The sequence below is a fragment of the Fusarium phalaenopsidis genome (genome assembly GCF_050370095.1).
Source record: "Fusarium phalaenopsidis strain FUZ10S chromosome Unknown contig_32286, whole genome shotgun sequence".
Lineage (NCBI taxonomy): Eukaryota > Fungi > Ascomycota > Sordariomycetes > Hypocreales > Nectriaceae > Fusarium > Fusarium phalaenopsidis.
Window position 1 is genome coordinate 996,507 of NW_028145413.1, and position 14,115 is coordinate 1,010,621.

Below are 14,115 nucleotides of genomic sequence, written 5' to 3' on the forward strand. Positions count from 1 at the left end.
AAGTGGCAGCCGGACTTTTATGAATCCGACTACCTACGACCCAATATCACAGAACCTCACAATACAACCACCCTCACAGTTTCGTTCAACAGGCAACTAAATGGATAAGACGGATTCGAGTCATCATGAGACCATCCCGACATATGCACATCTAAAAGATAATGTTTAACATTCCGCATAACGCCGTTCCTACCATCTTCCACATATACAGTAATCATGGCATCAAAGTGTACCCACACGCTGATCCAACCATCCGCTTCCAGTTCTGCTTCCAGCATTCGCTATAGTCGTAAGAGGGGTATAATGTCAAGGGGATCCAAATCTCCTCGCTGATCCCTACCAACACCGCACACTCCGTCCACCTTAGACACCTCGGAACATGCGCACCACCAAGAACCACATCGCACCGAGGAACTTGAAGGCACTCAAACCTGCCACACTCCAGAGCACGATAGACATGTAAATGTTTGATCGCTGCGTCTGAATATCCTCCTTGTCCTCCTTGCTGGTGCTAATTCTGTCCAGGCCGGCTGAGCTGAGCACCAGAGCGGCGATGGCAAAGTTGGTCACCATCCAGATCAAAACGACACCAGTGCGGACACCCTTGTAGTAGTCCATCTGCTTTTCCTGGAGCTGCGAGGGAGTCGGCTCCTTCTTGACGATCACCTCCTTCTGGGCAAAAACAGTAAGTTCTCGTTGATACTGCGCGTTAAGATCACCCTCATCGGGAAGATCTGTCTTGGCCGTGCCGTCTTTTGTATTGACAGAGGGCAGCTTCTCCACCTTGTCGTCACCCTTGGTACCCCAAGAAACATCGTGCGTGTTGCAAAAGGCGTACACGTTCAGAACGTTGGTAAAGGCCGGTGTCAGGAGCATGTACTGCACGAACGAGGTAGCCATGTGCCAGGGGTCCAGCATGATCAAGGAAGCGATCAACCAGATACCCCAAGTCGACATGACCGAGATGATGAGCATGTAAAAGACCTTATTCTTGAGAATGTCAGAAACTTGGAACCCGTCTGCGTCATTCACATCGGCCATGATGGATTTGACAGAGATGAAGATTGCAGCGAAGAGAAGGTAGCTGGATCATTGTTAGCCTTGGAAAGATCAGAGTTGAAAGCACACTTACATCATGATGCCAGCCCAGAACCAAACCATGGCAGCATAGAGCCCACCAGACCCTGCAGGCCGGTTACCCAGGGACAGTACGAAACATGTAATCAAGATGACACCGTAGAGCCAGGTGAAGACAACACCCAGGATCTCGCCGGTACGACCAAGTAAGTTATCGTCTCCCAAACTCGTCGTCAGAATCTTAAAGACCAGGAAGAAGTTACCGATAGCGAACCAGGCGAAGATCATGTTGATAGTGTTGAAGATGAACTCGATGAAGAAGGCAAACTTCCTCAAGAAAGTGTGATCGGACCGGAGGAAGTCGAGGAAGTGGACAATAGCATAGATGGCAGCGAAGAATGAACCGTTGAGCCAACGACGACGCTGAAGGACCAGCTCAGTAATCGTATCTGGCACATCAGTCTCACCGGTAGCCGACTTGACATATTGCAAGATCCAGTGGCAGTTTCTCTTGGTAACCAGCTCGAAACAGAGAATTCGATCTTCGGCCAGATACATGTTGGACTCGAAAAGACCAGCGTCACTACCACCGTGAAGCGTCTCACCGAGGAAGTACTTCTCCAAGGGACCCTGGCCGTTCTTGTCGTTCTGGAGCGCGACGTATCGGTAGGCGGAAAAGGCACCGGGCAGCACAGAAATGAATCCAAAGGCGGATTCCAAAGGCTTGTCCAGGATGTTACTCATCTTGTACTCGAAGTTCTGCGCGGCAACCAGAGGGTTCAGGAGGTATTTTCCTCCTTTGCCCAACATGGCCTTGATTTCACCGCAGGCGCCACCGCACATGGGCTCCAGGTCGAAGGCCTTCCAGAGATGGTAGATTGAGCTACCACCGGGTCGAGTACCGGCATCGAGGAGGACGCAAATGTTGGGGTTAAGGACGTTGCCAAATGCCGTGAAGAACCATCGATGAGAGTTGATCTTCTTGGCGTTCTTCTCCTTCAGACAGAAGAGGATCTGAACTGGTTGGCGACCGTGCACAAGCTGGACCACATCGTTCTTGATCGCAAGATGTGTCTGCGTGGTGTACTCGTAAATATGAGCTTCCACGTCCTTTCCGTTAACTTGTTGCTTGGCGATACCCTCCTGGTAAACACCCATACCCGCCAAAAGAGCCTTTGTCCTCGGGTTGATCTTAGCTCGGCCATCGCTGACCACGCAAACAACAATCTTCTTCCAGGCATCTTGGCCCCAAGTCTTGCTGTTGGGTCGGTTGCACATGTACTCAATGTTCTTGAAAACACCCGTCATGGTTCGCGCAAAGAGAATATCGTCTTCGTTATACATGGTGACAACGATGAACAACTCGGTGTGTCGAGGCTTGCTGAACAGCTTTTGTCGGAGAGTGAAGTCATTGTCGAAGAAATCGTTGGGATCGCACGTCGCGGCCGAGTATCGCATGTGTGTGAACTCATCACGTTCGCCATGGTTAACCTGCGAAAGAAGAACAGGAGGAACGGGGCAATCAAGCACGAGGTTTCCTCGGTAGAGCTTGACCTGCTTCACAGTCTTCCATCGCTTGATTCCGCCCTGCTGAGGCTGGTCCTGGTATGGCTCGCTAGGCGCATCCGATTCTTGGTGCTGCAGCATGGGTCGGTCGACCGGGTCATCATAAGCTTGGTCGTACCGCTGATCGTAACCTTGATCATAGGTATCGTAGCCTTGGGGGCGAGGCTCGTAGGGTTGGTTTCCGTACGCATCGTGGTGATCTTGCGGGTTGACAGCGTAGTCGCCGCCGTGGCCATACCCGGACAAATTATCGACGGATTGCTACAAGCAGCGTCAGTGTATCTGCTCCAGCAATCCCCACGCGAAAGATGCAGCACAAGCACTTACCGCCGCATTTAGGTCAAGTCGATCGCTAGGAGTCCCTAGTCTGTTTGGGTCGGGCCCCGAGGGCATGTTCAGATGAGACTGCGAGTGGCCATACTGATTGTAGCGATTGTCGTCAAACGGGTTCTCTTCCATCTGGTAACCGTGCTGGGGCGCGTACTGCTGCTGCCCTGGCGACGGCGTCCGATGTTGCTGCGCGCCATAGCGCTGATCCATCTCGTTATTGTAGTAATCGTCGTCTGCGCGAGTTCAAGGTTAGAATATCGCTATTGAGACTGGACAGAGTGTCTGAAGGCGCAGAGGTAATGTTTCGCTCGGAGCCGAGTGGGTTGGGTTCGTGGATGCTCCGCCACGCTCGTGTACGTCTGTGGCATACGCAAGCGAGGGCGACAGAGGGAGCATCCGGCAATCAAGGGGTAATGGGCGTATTGGACTTGCCTAAGCGGTTGTAAGACATGACGGCGGGAGTTTATGCGCACTCGAAGGGCGCTCTGCAATCGTCGGCAAAAGGGTCGCAAGTTTGGGGTTCGCAAGTGGTTGCGCGGGCGGTTGCCCGGGTTTCTGAAACAAGGGGGGCCTGGGTGGGAGATTGTCCGTGTTTGATCGAGAGTGAGTGACGTCGTGCTCGGGGCTCGGCACCAACCGGCGGGGGAGAGGCGGGTTGTTTGTGCGATGGAGGAGGTGGTGAGGCTGGTTGTTAAAGATGAAGCTCAAAAATTGATGCTGTGGCCCTGCAGTGATGGGCCTTAGTAAGGTTGTCGTGAAGCAGCTGACAGTGTTTACCTACATGCCCGTGGGCGTTGTCGGGGGAGTGGGGGGGTAGGGTGGCAGCTGAATGCGTCGATGCGGCCGGAATGCACTCAACGGCTACCTAATTAATTATTAGGTATGGATGGTTGTAAATCAGAGAGGCCGGTAACAGATCAAGAGAGAAAAAGAGGAGGAAGAGAAAAAACAGTCAGCTTCACAGGGCAGTCATCATGAGAAGTAGTAATGCATCTTCCTCAGCCCGATTCCTTTGGTTGTCAGCCGAGCCCCAGCTAGATCCATCCCAGTTCCCTTCAAAGCCTAGCCCCAGGCCGAGCCCCCGCCAAATATCAAGCCCAGATGGGTCTGGACAAGCCATGTTATCCAGCTTTGGTGCCCGTAGTGTCTCTAACGAGCCTTGTCGCAAGCCTCTGCGCAGTCTGCCAGGCCCTAGTGGAACTCAGGCAAGGCGTTCTGGTCCTCCTCACTGCTCGCTTCCCTTCCTTTGATGCAGCTTACCCGTCGGTCTCTGTGAGTGAAGACCGAATGGACCTATCACGGCTTGCTGACTTGTCTGACTGGCTTCCGCAGCCGACCCCCCCCTGCTTGCGGAATCCTCGCCTGCTTGCAACTGCCAGACGGGATGTTGACTTTATCTCACGGACGGATGCCAAGAGGCCCTGATCAGCACGAGACCAAAAATAAAAATAATCTCAGCCGTCAATAGACCGCCACAATTACATCTCCGGGTTGGTCATGCCCTGAAGTGCCATTGTGTTACTGCGCCACAGCATCTCATTCGGCTCGCCTCTGTTCCGCGTGCAGGCCAGTTGGCGCATTGCGTTGGATGGCATGGCATGGCACAGTTTGCGAGCGGTTTTCGCATACCCTTTGCCTCGCCCCGTCATTTTCGCATCCGTTGCTCTGGTGCTGGTGGGCATTTCCGCATATCCTGTCGGTTATCGTCCTGCTATCGCCTGCATGTGGAGCGCCCTGCCTGTCATACTCTGTTGGTCCTCATCTCATCTCCCACCAGCAAACATGCAGAAACGCCCACTGCAGGCGCCCAAGATGAAGGGGAAAGTGCAGAAAGCCCAACACATGAATCAGTATCCATACGTAGGCAGTCTTGTTCATCTGTCCTAGGGAAACACAAGGCCAGGTACCAGGCCAGCCCTTTGGCTGCTGCACGGGCTTATTTCGTTGCTTATTCCCGCGACCGCCACACGACCCTTCATGTCATTGAGATGCAACGGTTAGAGTCAGGCTAGGGGATGGCTTGCTGAGAAGTCAAACTGAATCAGTTGGCATTCTCTACCAACGCAGTTCTCGACTCAAATGAAGATGACAGCTCTCATCTTCCTCATCATTCATGCCGCTCATCGTCATTTGCCTCCCTTCGTAGTCCAGCTGATCCCCTCGAGATACCTTAATGAAGCGCCCTCTGAAATGCGTAGGGTCACGGGACCCAGCTCAGCTCCACCACGGGCCAATAGATGCCTCGGTCCGTCCCTTAGCATGTCGCTCAAACAACCGCTTGACCTCATTCGTTCTCTCCAAACCACGTCTGGGCGCCTCCGGGAGATCCAAATCCTTCCTCCTTGCAACGGCCCATCCTCGCAGGCTCCCGTATGGAAGGAATTTCTCGACTCATCACAGGCTAGACCAATCACCATCGAGCAGCCATGCAGGTAACCCTACTACAAGGTCACGCCCTTGGGATCGTCGACAGCGATCCTCTCGCAGTGGGAAGTCTTCCATCTGTCTCTAGGGACGATGAGCTCCGAAATCTTGTTCAGAGTTGGACAAGCTGCCTCGCCGTTGAAACCCTTACAGCAACCTTCGGGTGAAAGTTGTTCATGACTGCCGCGCTGCATCTCACGATATGCCGCCTCGACAGCCCCTCCCGCCCAAGGCCCTGCCCTTGCAGCCTTGGTCGTTTTAAAGTCGCATCTAGGCTTGCTAGCCCAGTCAAGTCTTTTCAGCTCATGCAGTTTTAGGGTTAAAGGGCTGTTTTATCATGGAAGAATGGCCAATGAGGCGTCTTTCACCCCTGGTATCTTCATGTCGGACAGTCACCTCTATCGGCGGGTGCAACTCCCGCCCGATTGTTGCACCTCATCTGGCTAGGATGAACCACGCCCGAGGACATGGAGAGGTCAGAGGACTTGGCGGACGGTGTAAATATATGCCGCATTGATGGAGGTCTTACGGCGAGGTCCTTGAGGACTCATAAGGACCGAGACCCCGTCCTGGTGGTGCTGATCGACTCTCCTCGTCTGTTGCTGTTGTTGACTCGGTGAGAACTCAATCTTTATCTTTGTCCCTGATTCTAGGGGCACTGCCTTGACAAAATGGCACGTTTAATGTCTCTTCTTGGCCTCTGGCTCTACCTATTCCCCCTCGCTCTGTCCGTAGACTTTGAGAGTGTCACCATCAGTCGAGACCTGGACAACGTTGTACACACATGTGTGAGCAAATGTCTCTACTACACCATCTTCAGCGACATGGGCAAGGCCATGGGCTGCGATGACCCCTATGACAACAACTGTTATTGTGCTACAGCATCTGCGTCGGCATCTCAGGCAGATGCTTGGATGTCCAAGTGCGCCTCCAACACATGCTCGGCAGGAGATCGATCCCGAGACCTGAGCTCCATGCAGTCCATCTACGCCTCTTATTGCATGGGGGCCGGATTCACTCAACCTGGCGCCACCAACTGGTACAATCCAGCTGAAGCGACGGAGGAGCCTCAGTCACCCTCAGGGGAGGATGACGATGATAGCACCAACGCAGAGCCTAGCAAAACGGTCGACTCGGGCTCGGTGGAGACGACAACACACTTGACCATCGTCACACAGACGACAGAGGGAGGGGCAGGCCCATCCAAGTCGCGGGGTAAGTTCCTGCTCCTCATGGCGACGGTTCCTTTGCTGTTGCTCCAGGTACTGTGCCTGTGTCTGGCGTGTGTAACTTGAGTTTGTGCTAACTCACTCCTCTTAGTAACTGTTGAGGCGACCTCGACCTACTATGTAAACCCGGACGGATCTCCTGCCCAGATCAACCTATCCGACTCGAGCGACAACTCGGCTGTCAAGATTGGCGTTGGCGTAGCAGTACCTGTGGTGGCTATTGCGGCGATTGGACTATTTGCTTGGTGGTTCATCAGACGGAGAAAGCAACGACAAGCGCAGACTCTCCCGACTACACAACCCGTCACCGAAACTACTACAGGCGGCGGTGCTGGCATTGCACCAGAGCGAAAGGACACGATACAGAGGAAGCCCGTTGGTGCCACCGCAGTATCCCCCGTTTCATCTGTGTCTCATACCAACGAACTCTCTGGCGTTGGGGTCCAACGTGGGCTTTCCGGCCGGGAGGTTCAACCTTTCCCCGCCGTGACACCAAGTCCACCCGTCCAGGTTCCTGGACAACACGAGATGACTGGCGACGGTTGGCGGCCGAATCTGGAGATGGATGGACGGGATGCCCGAGTGGAGATGTCGGGAGAGGCCAGGCCACCTGAGCTGCCGGGACAAACAAGCAGCCCGCCTCCCGTGTATACGGCGCACGAGACTACACAGAGGTGGGAACTGCCCGACAATTCGCGATAAGGGATTGACCTGGAGGAGTCTATGTGGGTTTCCGTTTAGGCTCTGCGGCCTCATCAGTAATAGAAGCGCTTTTCATGTTTCGTTCTCACTTATTCTTGTATCTCTAGGTAACTGATGGGGAGGAGTTGGGGATGGGGTCCAGCATTGATGTATGAAGACAGTACGTTAGATGGAATAGGGCCACAATATTGATACCAGTTGAATTGTCATCGTTGTTGCAGAGAAAAAGATTGTCCACGACATTGAGGAGATTATGCTGACCCTTTTCTCATCTCCCACTATGGTACCTACTTTCGTCACTTACACGAGATCATAACACAACGTCACACAGGGGAATGTCTGCACATCTCAACCATAACACTCAAAGGGTGATGGGAACCGGCAAAAAGACCAACCAAGCGAGCAGCATCATGCTTCAGTCGACAAAAAGAGCAAAAGAAAGGGTCTGGCCGGGGATTGAACCCGGGACCTCTCGCAAGCTTGCTTTCGGGTTTGCCCTAAGCGAGAATCATACCACTAGACCACCAGACCGAGTCAAGTGAGGAGCACGTGATGCTCCTGTTGCTTGGGAACGGGGGGAGAAAATTGCGCCTAAGCATGCAGCCGTTGACGGCCGTTGGCAGCTGCTGACACCTCGCTTCAGACGCCTCGTTCCGCTGGCACTGGCAAAGCCCAATCTTACTCCAGTCCATCGTCAGAGACTATCAGGCCTTTCGAGCTTTACTACACCTTGATTATTTTATTCCTGAGCTGTCTTGGTACATGAAATGTCGGTCTATAGAACTCACTTCAAGCATAAACAATCGACCCATCCAAAGTCCGCTCCTCCGCAACCGTCTCCATCGTCCAATTCGCCTAGGGCTGAATTAATAATCATCGTACTCACCTCCCACGCGTCCACCGTATAAAATTGACCTAGCGCAAGCCACACCCGCCCATCGCTACCCGCGGACTGCGTGGCCCTGGCCAAATGATGAGAAACTCCCAGGACCATCCGTGGGCTCTGGTTGGTCCGTCCTGGCCCGTGGGCAGGAGTCGGAGTAATCTGGCATCTTGTGTGACCCAAAGGTTACGCCGTCCCAGGCAAAACTGGGACAGAGGCCATCGTGAAGTGCGGACTTATGTGGAAGGGCAAGACGCGGCCGGTGTTTTGTGATTAGAAATTCGTTGCGTATTGCATCTGGTTCGGGTCAACCGTGAGTGTTGCGGAGATTGGTTTGTGAAGGGATCGTAAAGAGCATCGTCGAATATATAAGGACGGGTGTAGTCGAGCTGTAAGACAAGTTCATCAGCACTCAGATCCCAGACAAGCATATCATTAAGTTTACACTTATCCATCCTTCTCTTTACCAACTTTGATCCACCACAATGTCTTCTCCCCAACTCATCACTGTCTATGGTGCTACTGGCGTCCAAGGTGGCAGCGTTGTTCAGTCCCTTCTCCAGAACAAATCCCAGGCCTTCAAGATCCGCGGAATCACTCGGAACCCTAACTCTGACAAGGCCAAGGCCCTGAAGGAACAGGGTGTCGAGGTCGTCAAGGCTGATGGTCTTGTCAAGGAGGAAGTAGTTGAGGCCTTCAAGGACAGTTGGGGAGTCTTTGTCAACACGAACTCGGATGATCCTGTAAGTTGGAAAAATCAGCAACAAGGAAATTTCTAATGAAAATATAGGCTGTGAACCAACCTGGCGGTCCAAGCGAGACAGACTTGGGTAAGAGCCTCGTGGATGCCGCCGCCGAAGCCGGAGTTCGTCACTTCGTGTATAGTGGTATGGCTTCTGCGTCCGAGATTACCGGAGGAACTGTCCCCAACAAGGCCTTCGAGGGTAAGTTCTTTTTCATCCCGGGGTGCCCTCATCTAATTCCTCGCAGAGAAGCATGCCATTGGAGAATATGCCAAGAGCAAGGGTGTCTTCGAGACTGTCAACATCGTCAGCCCTGGCTGGTACATGGAGAACCATCTCGTCGAGGAAGTTGCCCCTGTCCTAGGAGGATTCCCTTTTGTCCCTGATGAAGAGGGATACCTGACTCTGCACATCCCTCGCTGGGGTGGCAATGACGAGATCCCCTTTATCTCGATTGGAGACGACTACGGTGATCTCGTCCATGGTATCTTCCTTGATCCCAGCAAGCACAACGGACGCCTCACCCAAGGCATCAGCTCCAGCTCGAAGCCTGAACAGCTCGTCTCTGACTTTGAGAAGTGTGCGTACCAGATGTCCCTTTGATTTATTGTCCCAACAGCTGACTGTTTGACAGTGACTGGCAAGAAGGCCCGGTTCGTGCCCATTGAGGACTGGAAGACGATGGAGACGTACGGAGTCGAGGCTTTCGAAACGGTCAAGTACATGTTCGGCTTTTGCCAGCACTCGGGTGGCTTGTACTATGGCGTTCCTAACGACGTGGACACCACGGGTGAGCTGAAAGCGAGGGCGGCCGAGGCCAAGGGAGAGTCCGGTGACAATGCGAAGCTGATGACGCTGGAGAGGTTCCTTGGAAAGTACTTCGCCTTGTAGTCGTCGAGCACTGTCTTTATTCGGGGTCGAGGGTGGCAGCGGAGTCTTGTAGGTCGAAGAAGGAGGATTGGTGGTCTAGGTCTGGATGATTCCACGTCGTCAGCACCAAAGCCAGCAAGTTTTAGTAGGGATTAAGACAGAGAACAAGTAACTTTCTGACCTTTTACTGTGTCGGTGGTATTAAATTTCGAAATCAAAAACCTGCCCATGGAAAAAGCGCCAGTGTCGTCGTGGTGACTGCTCCAAACCACAGATCAACGGGGGCAAATAGAGGCTTGCTGACAGTGATTCCGCATCGTAGAGGGGACGGACTTCGGTACCAAACAATGGGATCAAATAAATAAATTTATGTATTCGAGATAAAATCAAACATGTCGAGTGCAAGGCTGCCGTGATTTCCAGGGACAAAGGGGTGCACGCAAGCTTGGTGCAGATTCATTGTTAGGCGTGCCGAAATCAATGCCCCTCAATTCTCGCCGAGTGATTTCCTCTGCTGCCTGGGCAAATCAACCTTTGATTTAGTGCGTTTACAGTAAACCTGCTCGCTATATCTCGGGGCTGCAAAAGGTTCAGACGAAGAGATATCGCAGAGTCGCCTGCACACTCCCCCCAAAAGAGTGCACGGGAAATCAAAAGTAAAAGTCTTTGGCCAGCCGTTGTTCTATGGCTTTTATTTGTGCTATTTGGTTTTTTTACTTTTAATTCCCCTGCGCTACGTACTTTGGTAGTCGTGTTCGTCTGAGCCTTGACGGCGCTGCAGCACTCCTCGGCCCCTGAGGCAACGATCTCTCTTCCTACACGGCAGCCGCGAAGAACCTCGCGGCCCGCACCTGCCCTGACTCTTTTCCTTCCTTCTCTTAACACACACGGAGAGGCGAACCTCTTCTCCTTCCTTCCTCCACCCGCTTCCATCGAGGTCAACCTCCCTCTCCTCCATCACGCACCTCGAAGCGAAGCTCAACACCGACTCCATTTTCCCACTCGGGCCTCGTCCATCTTCTTTCTGTATCGTTCTCTGATATTCTGTCACCCTCACTATTTTCTTCCCAGGCCGGATTATCCCCAGGCCCTACCTACGGTGGCCCTCACCTCGCGCACAAAACACCCCTCCACCACCCACCCCTCTCCTCTCTTTTTTTTCTACCAAACATCACCGCCCCGGGACAACTATCTCTTCAAAGCAAATCTCCTCTGCGCACCTCGGTTGCTTGAACCAGTCGAGGCTTCTCTTTCACTCTGCTCCCCGGCATTCTTTCTCGTGCCTGAGCAACGATGAGTGACAACATCGACCCCCGCGAGGCCCAGAAGCGGCTCATCGCCATGGTAAGTGTCTTTCTTTCACTCTGGATTGTTTCTCGGGGCATTTCCCTATTGTCCTCTTCCCTCTGTTTGGGGCCCTTTCCTCTTCAGTCATACACATCCATGAGTGGTCAACATTCTCTCGTAGCCTGTGGTCATCTACACACATATGGCCTTGCGGCCGAAGCACGCTGTCTTTCCTCTCCCTTCATTAATCCTCACGCCTTTTATGCTACCAAGAGCAGCTCCTAATCACCCAATTCTCTTTAGGCCGACCTCACTCGTCTTCGACAAGAGGAACTTCCCTTGAGCGCTGAAGAAAAGCGAGGACCGTCCTTTAACCCCACCCGTCGGAACGGAACCGACCACATCAACCCTTCCCTCAAGGAGGGACTCTCCAACAAGTGGACCGTCAAGATTGACGATGAGGAGGCTCGTCAAACCGACGGTCTCGAGATCGAGGACGCACGCCCATGGGGAAAGAAGGTGGCCCAGCAGTACCTTGAGACTCGTGGATATGCTGGGTAAGTTCATCCATCTAACATCGGACATATCTAATCCTTGTAAAGAGGTAGAGGCATCCCGGCTGCCATCCCCAAAAGAGGTCGCGGAGATGACGACACTGATTCTTTTCCCCCAACCAAGAAGTCGGGTAACAGAACCCCCTTCAAGCCAGCTGCACCGGGTTAGGATCCCCGCGTGCAGGGCTCGGTCGGCCAAAACAGTGCCCCATCTGTCACCTTGGCCCAATGGGGACCCCAAAACACCACTCCGGCTCCCGAGCAGCCCCCTGCTGCTACTCAGGAGGTTGAGGTTGCGAGCCCCCAGGTCCAGCATGAAAGCAACAGAAACGTCCCTAAAACCTCTATCACCGCCCCTATCTCTACAAACCTCAAGTTCGTCCTCAACACCATGGCCTTGGATCCCGCTATGGCAGAGCACGTCATCGGCACCGGGCAATGCCAGGTCGTGCCTGGAAAGGACGAGGCACTCTCCTTTTCTGCAGAAGTGGTTATGAAGTTGCTCATCTGCGAGAACAGAGCTGTTCTAGAGCTCTCGGCTCTGGGCAAGCCGCGCCGAGTCATGGATGCTTTGGAACTGGGCAGTCCGGTCGTTGATGGTCAGTTCTGTGCCTTCACTCAGCTGTCCAACGGTGGTTTCTTCTACCTTCATTTCGCCGACGAGACCGAAACCAAGAAGTTCAAGCGGCACCTTGCCAAGATGCAGAAGTCGGCCCGGGCCCACCAGCCCCAGGAGAACACCCGTGAAGTCGATCAGCAGCACATCGACCAGCCCCGGGCCGATCAACACCAGGCTATTCAGCGCCAGGCTGATCAACACCAAGTCGATCAGCAACAGGGATCAGTCCCATCCTTTGCAAACCTCAATGAGGATCTTGAGCCGCTCATTTCCATGAATGGCTGGACGACTGTGGACAATTCTCAGTCGCTCACATTGGAGAACGCGACGAGACATGTCGTGGTCTTAGTCAACCGGATGCTAGGGAAAATGACTCCCAAGGAGCGGAAAATGACTCTGAAGGGGGGGGTTTTCGAATCAGCCCTTGAGGGCATTACAGACGGTATCATTGAGCACTGGGTTCAGAACGGGTTTTTCCGAGGCTACAACGACAGCCTGAAGAATCAGTTCTGCCACCTGCTGCGGGGGATGGTACGATTCCAGATCGACTTTCTTCGTCGCCAGAACGAAGGGTTCAACGAGAAGGACCAGGGCGTTCAGCAGGCAACTCAAGGTGTTCGCAACCTTTCTCTGCAGGATGCACCCGCCTCTATCCCAGCCGATTCCCCTCGCCAGCGTGCTGCCAGCCATCAGCAAGGTCATTCTACACCTACTTCTCTGTTTGGCACCCAGCTTGAAGGACGCAGAGGCCTAAGCGCTTCCCGTTATGCAAGCGGACCTGTTGAATTTGAGAACTGCTTCACCGGTCCTCGCATCAAGAAAGAGCAGTAAGTCCAGACCAGGCTGCTGTTCTCCTCGCTGAGGCATTCAGTCTCGTGCAGGTAATCACATGGTTGGGGGTGGAAGAGAATCAGTGTGTCTGCTAAATCATTCGGGCATTTGCATGGTGCTTCGGTTACTGACCGTCTGGCACTTGACCAAGTCAAGTTGGAGACATTAATCTTTGACGAAAAGGTACTAATGCAGGCGGACGGTTTGATACTTGGAAGGCATGTTTGTAAGGTGTGCACAGGATCTGTCCTTGGTAGAAGCTTGCAAGATAGCCCAAATGATGAATACACACAAATTTGACATGGGGATGGAGTTCAGTGACTGTCAAGAGTATCCGTCAAGTGGACATTGTTCTGTTTGAATTGGTCATTCGTCATGATTGTAGGTTAAGCTTGTTTTGGCATTTTCCCTGATAGGCGTCCAAGAGCTGCCGCGAGTCTCTATCAAGCCCATCGCTCCCAGCGAGAGCCTCGGCGGCTAATTGTGCAGCCTCATGGTAACGGCGGAAGAAGTACAACTCCTCGACAGCATGGATGAGTTCCTGGATGTCCATTTTGGAAGCTCCCGGGCCCAGAGGCAATTTGATCTTTTTATTTATCTGAATTTTTCTCAGTCTCTCCGTTTCAAAAATGGCACAGGCGGAAAGGGAGGCCTACATCGCCGTTTTCAACTTTGGTTTTATAGTTACGTTGAATGGCGCGCCACGCCTCCTCGGTCTGACCGGTGCGGCGAGTTTCCTTTGTGTCGGCCTCTCCCTCGTCAGAGGAGACGTCTGCGATGGAAAAGTTGGCGAGGGGGTCTTCTTCGTCCATTTTGTGAGGTTGAGTTGTGTTGAGGAGGAGATGAGATTTATGGAGGGAAGAAGTTGGTGATGGGACCCACTTGAGGTTTGTGGTGTTTTGTGGCTGGTTGGTGGCGTCACTTGAGAACAAAGAGTCAAACTTTGATGGCTAAAATCGGTGGACAATAGCAGGAGCATAATAACAGTCTCCTCTATGAT

General features: G+C 53.1%; 5 protein-coding genes and 1 non-coding gene across 6 annotated transcripts; 3 read left to right on the forward strand and 3 right to left on the reverse strand.

Moving 5' to 3' along the window:
- Positions 1–363: 363 nt before the first annotated feature.
- LRP88_02627 (chitin synthase I) lies at positions 364–3,183 on the reverse strand (the record flags this gene model as incomplete). The annotated part of the gene is made up of 3 exons (XM_083239270.1): positions 364–1,084; positions 1,133–2,904; positions 2,971–3,183. The coding sequence occupies 3 exons, from the start codon at positions 3,181–3,183 to the stop codon at positions 364–366; spliced, it is 2,706 nt and encodes a 901-aa protein (XP_083104400.1).
- Positions 3,184–6,080: 2,897 nt separating this feature from the next.
- On the forward strand, positions 6,081–7,328 carry LRP88_02628 (uncharacterized protein; the record flags this gene model as incomplete). Its single annotated transcript, XM_083239271.1, has 2 exons — positions 6,081–6,612; positions 6,718–7,328. The coding sequence occupies 2 exons, from the start codon at positions 6,081–6,083 to the stop codon at positions 7,326–7,328; spliced, it is 1,143 nt and encodes a 380-aa protein (XP_083104401.1).
- A 441-nt stretch (positions 7,329–7,769) lies between these two features.
- Positions 7,770–7,859, reverse strand: LRP88_02629. Its single transcript has one exon. It is a non-coding gene; the product is annotated as a tRNA-Pro (tRNA).
- Positions 7,860–8,696: 837 nt separating this feature from the next.
- On the forward strand, positions 8,697–9,845 carry LRP88_02630 (NmrA/HSCARG family protein; the record flags this gene model as incomplete). Its single annotated transcript, XM_083239272.1, has 4 exons — positions 8,697–8,954; positions 9,002–9,155; positions 9,220–9,534; positions 9,589–9,845. The coding sequence occupies 4 exons, from the start codon at positions 8,697–8,699 to the stop codon at positions 9,843–9,845; spliced, it is 984 nt and encodes a 327-aa protein (XP_083104402.1).
- A 1,272-nt stretch (positions 9,846–11,117) lies between these two features.
- LRP88_02631 (uncharacterized protein) lies at positions 11,118–13,115 on the forward strand (the record flags this gene model as incomplete). The annotated part of the gene is made up of 3 exons (XM_083239273.1): positions 11,118–11,168; positions 11,415–11,668; positions 11,870–13,115. The coding sequence occupies 3 exons, from the start codon at positions 11,118–11,120 to the stop codon at positions 13,113–13,115; spliced, it is 1,551 nt and encodes a 516-aa protein (XP_083104403.1).
- A 373-nt stretch (positions 13,116–13,488) lies between these two features.
- LRP88_02632 (uncharacterized protein) lies at positions 13,489–13,927 on the reverse strand (the record flags this gene model as incomplete). Its single annotated transcript, XM_083239274.1, has 2 exons — positions 13,489–13,713; positions 13,772–13,927. The coding sequence occupies 2 exons, from the start codon at positions 13,925–13,927 to the stop codon at positions 13,489–13,491; spliced, it is 381 nt and encodes a 126-aa protein (XP_083104404.1).
- Between the last annotated feature and the right edge of the window lie 188 nt (positions 13,928–14,115).